Genomic DNA, 7,338 nt, shown 5'->3' on the forward strand with positions numbered 1-7,338 from the left:
AGTGAAGAAAAAAATAGGATTAACATGCCGCTAATAAGATGATTTACTCTATGAATTGTCTCATTCTATAAATTCTTATTTTCAGTTTCGTTCTGATTCTTGAATTCAGCACATTGTTTCTAGTGGTTTTGTAGTTAACGAACAAAATCCTCCTTGTACCGAGACCCTTGCCAATTCTCAACGGAAGCATGTACTATGTACTTACGTCAGGGCCAAATATAGTGCATGTGTTTTTTTGGGTTCACCCGAAGCCAATAATTACGACTCATATCTTGTATGTGTATTGTATTAAAGAATTATACTTGCACAAATTCAAACAAGTGACATGTGGTAAAATTCCGATTTCAAACATGTAAAGTATAAATCTTGGATCCGACTTAAATTGCGGCAGTATTTAGAAAATTACTGTTTTCTTGAGTAAAGTCAAACCCAATAAACCCAAAGCGTAAACATTTTTTAAGCTTCAACTCACAGGAACCAGTGGCACATGGGCTAGTTTGTGATTGTTCATCAATAAGGTAACGCTATGATAGCCGTGCAAGCAAGTATAGAGGCAAGACAGGTGCAGATGTAATATATGAACCCAATATTTGTTTAAACATTTTAAAAATATATACTATCTACTTTATACCAACTCCTTTTGACTTATTTATACTCTTCCTCGAAATTTAAATGCTATGTGGTACAAGGAATACTTGCATCTCATAGAAAAAGTGTATGGAGTGTAATTTTAAAAGAATTTTTTTTACTGTCATTAGTCATTACCTTTATGGAGTGGTGTGATTTGAACTTAGCTTTTTTAAAAAAAAAAATGTATATCTATTAATTAATACCACGCAAAACATACTGACCAAAATAAAGTAAAACTTAGTACTAGTTATTAAGTTGGATCAGCGTAACATGGCAACAACCAAAACGTTGTTGGAAGAGAGAGAAGCTTCTAGTGTCATTATAAAAGACAACTAGGCAACGGTAGTTGTGTCCCAGAGGAAAGGGCAGCAACGTGCTGTGGTGCAGTCTCCTTTAAAATAAATGTACAAACAGGTAATGGGCGAGATACATAAAGAATTCGACAATGGACAAAGGGAATGCGTGGTCCTAGGGACAGACAGAAAGTATTCAGTTGGATCTACTACAACACCAGCTCACTCACGCCCATGCTACTGCCGCATAAAGGAACAACACATACACTCTTTTGGAAATAAGAAAATAATTGCTTTTAACCAAAAAATAAAATGAATTCCATGATACATTTGATAACATTAAATTTAACCACAGGGGACCGTGGAGACATCCATAGCATTTCAATCCTTGACTTGATTTCGTATCCTACGCTAAAACCAAAACTATTGAACTTGGAAGAGCACCAGGAATGATTTATATTAACACAACTTGTAATGGCATTGTTACCAATCTCTGTACCAAGGTTGCAAGCATCAGTTAGTGGGTCGTCTATGCACCATTAATTACTGCTTCAACGTGCACTGCTTTCCCATCTTCCACGATCTTCCCGTTTCGAGGCCTCTGCACATAATGCAGAAAACAGTGTCAAAACTAATCTCAGTAGTGACAAAAGCTATGATCCCTAATATGCAAATGTGTAAATCTCTATACCCATTCTGCAGGATCTCCAGAATTCCCATTCAGCAGTTTGTGATTCTCTTCTTTAGACTTGCTATCCTTGGTCACTGGAAGCAACAAGGCACTAGTGCGATCAGGCAGTTCTGCAAGATGCACCCTCAGCACTTTAGCTTTTTTAACATTTCTTTTGTGTAATGACAAGAGGAAGAGAGTGGAGGATGAAAATCAGATAAAATAATTCATCTGTAAACCAAAAACTAACCTGGTAACGTTTTATCAATGAAGAACACTACAAGGTTGACTGTGTACCTGTACCAAATTAATATGGCTCAATTAAGTCACGATTACCCATTTCTCAGTTAAAATAAAAAAAGGCTCAATTAAGTCACATGTTTGGTTGTGAACAAAGAATGTACCAAAGAGCACAGCAAGCAAAAACACCAACTCACCATGCCACAACTACATCAACAGTGTAATGCTTGCGCGATGCAAGAATCAATAAGCTTTGTGCAATAACAGCTAACCAAGCACACTGTTTTATAAACCTGCAGAATAAAATCTAGCAATCAGTGACAAATGCAAGTTGTGCCAAAACACTTAAGAAAATATAGAAATGCAGCATAAGCAAGGTAAGGAGAAAGTTCCAGTCACTCAGTTAACACATAAAATTTCTATACCCTACAAAAGAATTACTAATTATTGTAACACTAGAATAGAAAAACGTTCAAAAGAAACCCTTCCCAAAGTGAACTTACAGAACCCTCGGAAAACTTATCTTCTAGGCAGATGATTAAAATAAAAGGAGAAAACAAAGCAAAAGGAAAGAGAGGGAGTTGAAGCACCATTCATTAACTTGGTTGGGTACTTCCATTACCCCTCACACTGAACTCCCTTCCCCACCAAGTAATGGATGATTTGCCTAGTTTCATTGTCAGCAGAACTAAGACTAGAATGATTATCAGCCCAATTCCCACAGATATCATAAGTCATTTAATCAGCACTAACGAAGTACCTTCGTGTTCCATATTTCTGGTATGTCCGCACAAAGACTAGAGAGAATATCATATGAGATGAAAATATCAGATCACCACAACCATAAAGCACGCCCCGAGGAACTGCACATTCATAAATGTCATGTAAGTGTCTAAATTAAAGAATGTCACTTTGGAACCACAAGGAGCATTTAGTAAAGGAGAATGCAACTTACCAATCAATAGCACTTCTAAAATATTGTCAGGAGGAGGAAGCGTGGCAAGCTTTGAACCCTGGTAATTTGCAGAATAAAATGAGTTGAGGCTTCGACAAAAAAGAGGATGAAGCAAGCTGAGCCACAACTCATAGACAGCAAAACAACAAGCTAAAACAAAAAGAGCATCAATTAAATGAGAAAAACTTTTACCTCACGACAGTGATAATTTGGACCAGGAAGCTGTGTAGAATAGAATGTTATGATCCGAAGGAATTGACAACCCTGTGGCAAACAATTAACCAACTTAAAAAATGTAATGGATATCTAGGATTTCTCTCCAAATGTTTGTTATTTGTAGATAAGAATGAATAGTAAGTGAAGGAGTACAAGGGAAAGTAATCCTGGTCAAGAAAAGGGGCACTTACGACTAAGAATGCCAGGACCCTGCACCATATCAGAACTGTATAGATCTTTTTGGTCTTGAAAATAAAAGGGTGGAAGGTCCACTGCAGGAAAGCATGAGAAAAACCATTAGAATAAAAGACAGTAAATTAACTCTGCAGCAAGTAAAAAAGAGTAAGACCAACCACCACATTTCCAACATCCATTCAAGGGTAAAGGAAACTCTGGTTTGACCACCACATCAACATAACTTAAACTAATATCCAGGATTTCCTGAATCTAAAGCCTGAAGCAGCTTGGCCTCACGGTTTGCCTCAAAGTAGTGCATGTGTGCTTGTATACACTTAAATGTCAAGGGAATAGAAACAGTAATGATAGATAAAGAATCCAGTTTCACTTATGTAAGCTCAATCTTGCCAAAGACAAGAGACAAAAGATGAGAAAAATTATAGAGAAACAAACTCACCAAGACAAAAGTTAGAAAGATGGTGGTAAATACAGTTTCACTTATGTAAGCTCTATCTTGTCCAAGCTCCTGGAATTTCAATCAAAGAGAAAAGGTCAGCTTGCATCTACCGTAATAGTGGGGGAGAAGAAAAAACAAAAAGCAAGAAAACCAACCGGAAGAAGATAGAAGCCGACGTCCTGAAGAATTGGTCCAGGCCGATGAAAGTAATGCACACCTCTAGCAGCAAGTCCATGGATGTACTGAAGAAATGAATATAGAGATTTCACAACACAGGTACCCAAAAAGCAATAAGAACAGGATAAAAAACAATGATCAAGCAGAGTAACATAAAATCATCATTTATTCGCCAAAAATCATATTCAACAACCATAGAAAATGTAACAAAAAACTAATAACAAACGCTATGATTCAGTAAGAGGTTGGCAAGACAAATTTGGTAGCTCCCAACCTCCTGTCTCCCTGCTCAACCTCCCTCCCTGCCTAGACAGAGGAAACATAACATATTTGCTAAAAGAAACACTCGAGCCTTGTGTAAAAGCATTGAATTTCAACATAACTTATACCACCAAGCTACTCTTACAAATCGAAAGCAGTTATATTTCAACTTAAGCTTATAGTACTTGCTAGACCTGCGAGTCCAAAGCAGAAAAACTATGCATTTTGCCAAAAGCAAAGACGAATAAGATTTAGTGATCCAAATTTTAAAAGCTGATTGACTACAAATGAAGGATTTTGTAGCAGCACACTGTAAAGTACATGAAATTAGGCACGCTCAAATAACCATTAAAAAGTACGAAAAAGAAACTGAAATTGATGGAAAGGAAGAATATGTAAAAACCTGACAAATCAAACCGCCAAGAATATACTTCCAATTCTCAGCAAGAAGATTGATTTCTGTTGTTATCTCCGCACAAAATCTCTTCCACAACTGCTCTCCATAACAACAACACAATCAGGAAAAAAAAAGGATCTCCAGAAATCCAAATTAAGAAACTTCCAGAAGCAAAAAGAGAGAACAAATAAAAAACGAACCTTTGAAGCCTCGCGACCAATGTAAAACGACATATCTTTATCTGTAACAACCCGTGCCATATTATATCACAAACCAACCGTGGTGGTCAACATCTTTCAACCTAAACCCCCTTCACTTTGAAACAAATTTTAGACCTCCTTTTTCCTTTTTGTTTCTCTTTCTGAAATACTTGAACCCGATTATCGAATCGAAATCAAAAAATTCCTGTTAACCCGAATTAACGAATAGAAGAATGATAAACAACCGATCTCGAAACCTAATTACCAAATCGGTAATGGAGAATCTGAACACGGCAACGCAATCAATTGACAATGAGTATACAAATATGGAAACTTCACTGGAAAATAATTTACACAGTCGCCGGAAAATTTTCTTCGAGAATAGTCCGGTTTACTTTTTTTCTCTCTCTAGAAACTGGTGATGTGTTGTTTAGTTTCTCTCTCTAGAAACTACCTTCTCTCTCTAGAAACTACCTTCTCTCTCCTGTTTGATTTTCTCCAGTGTCTGCTAAAACGCGAGTTGAACACGGAGGACAGTTGAGAAGAGAGAAGAGAGATTGAAAGAAATATATATAAAGCCTTTTGCCCCTTCTTTCAAAAGAAGAGAAATAAAGAAAATTCGCCCTTCGCGAAAAGGGAAGGAAATTGGAGACTGATTAAGACCTTCCAAATAATTCTATATTATTTGTTCAAAAAAACGAAAAATAAATAATAATCATGTAATTAACAGAAAATAACAAATATCTGATGGAGCAGCAATTTGTGGGATTTGAACTTATACACTAAATTCTGAATTGTGACAATTGAATATTTTGAATAAAATTCAAAAAAAGTATATACATTTCTTTCTTTTATGTACATAAACTAGAAATTAATATTTCACGTGTGTCATCTATAATGTGCATAACTAACCACTAAAGATTGTGGTGAAATTGATAGGATTCTTCTATTCTTCACTAAGGTTCTTCGGTTTGAGCCCAAAGGCAGAGAGTAGAAGAAAACGTAGGAAGCACTTGGACTAGCCATGGTTTCCGAAACGCCAAATGATTATTAGAAAAGATAGGATCATTTAACACTCTGATTTTAAAAGTTAAAAGTACACAATTAAAAAAACTTGAATATATTCGAATAACAAGCAAATAGAGGAATCTTGGTAGCTCAATATGTTGGCTACTCTGAACTTTTAATTATTGGCAAGGTTCATTTTGTACCTTGTAATAATCTCCTCCCCTATAGGGTTGCCTTGATTTTTATTTATTTTTTCATTTTGAATTTTACATATTGCTTTAAGGAATAATAAAATATTTGTCATAATCAATTTTACTTTTTCCTAAAGAAAAATATAGATCTCTTCCATATTTGATAGGTCGAGGGTCTATCGGAAACAAACTCTCTACTTTTAAGGTAGGGGTAAGGTCTGCGTACAAAGTACCCTCACAGACCCTCACTCGTAGGATTATATAGAATTTGTGGTTGTTATTATTATTATTCCATATTTGATAGATCATTTTCTTAGAAGAGAAGATTCTGGACTTCTATAAATTGAGAATCACTCATTCATTAAATAACACAATAGTATCCACAATATAGTTTTTAAGAGAGTTTTATATAGAGGAAAAATTTATTCTCTCGAATAAGCTTTTTCTCTCTTTTATATTAGTAGATTAATGTAGATCAATTGATCAAAACTATATTATAGTAGTATATTATGTCTCTTTTAGTATAATTTTTGTTGTCGTCTGATTTATCGTTGCCAAGTTTTTGCTTTGTTAGGTTGCGCATGACGCCTTGTTACTTTTGATCCCAACAAGTGGTATCAGAGCTAATGGTTCAAAACGAGCTTGAAGATAGATTCAAGGCTGTCACGACCCCAATGTCCCACCGTAGGGTGTCGTGATGGCACCTAGTCTCTAAGACTAGGCAAGCCTAACATACATGAAGAAATAATGAGAATAATAATAAAACTTCAAAGTAAACCAACCAGCAATCATAAAAGAATTCTACAATACAACTGACAATAATACCCAAAATCTGGCGAGATCGAGTCATAAGCTTTATATGAGTATATTGAACATCCCTAATATATCACTATCTACATAAAGAGTATGCAAGAGAAAAACAAGGACAGAGGGTGGCTTTGGGGCCTGCGAACGCCAGCAAGTATGCCTTGAAGTCTTCGATCCGAAAGCTCAACTCACTGGTGCCTAGCCTGGTATGAGGTGCCTGGATCTGTACAAAAAAATGTGCAGAAGCGTAGTATGAGCACACTACAACGGTACCTAGTAAGTATCAAGCCTAACATCGGTAGAGTAGTGACTAGGTCAGGTCAAGACACCTACTGGAATAAATAAAGAAATTGAACTGGTATGGTGCAATATAATAATGGAACCAAGGAAATGTTACAATGAAGAAATACAATAAGATAAGCTACACTGAAATTAAGGCAATAAAGGCATAAAGGGAGGAATACATAATAAGAACACCAAGAAAATAATGCAGACACGCACAAATAATGTAAATGAAAGATAACATCAAGAATCACGTCCGAAGTACCGCCTCAGATCTCATTTCACAATCACAATCGCAATCTTTCTTTATATTACCGTGGGAGCCTTGCATTTAGTTTTAAAATCAATTTTTTTCAAAATAGCTACCCACGTTTTAG

General features: G+C 35.8%; 1 protein-coding gene across 1 annotated transcript; it reads right to left on the reverse strand.

Moving 5' to 3' along the window:
• Positions 1–1,193: 1,193 nt before the first annotated feature.
• LOC104220339 (phosphatidylinositol:ceramide inositolphosphotransferase 2-like) lies at positions 1,194–5,327 on the reverse strand. The gene is made up of 12 exons (XM_009771182.2): positions 4,674–5,327; positions 4,480–4,569; positions 3,794–3,880; positions 3,639–3,707; positions 3,196–3,276; positions 2,981–3,052; positions 2,789–2,846; positions 2,594–2,696; positions 2,031–2,126; positions 1,844–1,890; positions 1,615–1,724; positions 1,194–1,524 (listed from the first exon to the last, which is right to left on the reverse strand). Exons 1-12 carry the CDS (start codon positions 4,731–4,733, stop codon positions 1,453–1,455), a joined length of 945 nt encoding a protein of 314 aa, XP_009769484.1. The 5' UTR covers positions 4,734–5,327; the 3' UTR covers positions 1,194–1,452.
• Between the last annotated feature and the right edge of the window lie 2,011 nt (positions 5,328–7,338).

Source organism: Nicotiana sylvestris, chromosome 7 (assembly GCF_000393655.2).
Source record: "Nicotiana sylvestris chromosome 7, ASM39365v2, whole genome shotgun sequence".
Classification (NCBI taxonomy): Eukaryota; Viridiplantae; Streptophyta; class Magnoliopsida; order Solanales; family Solanaceae; genus Nicotiana; species Nicotiana sylvestris.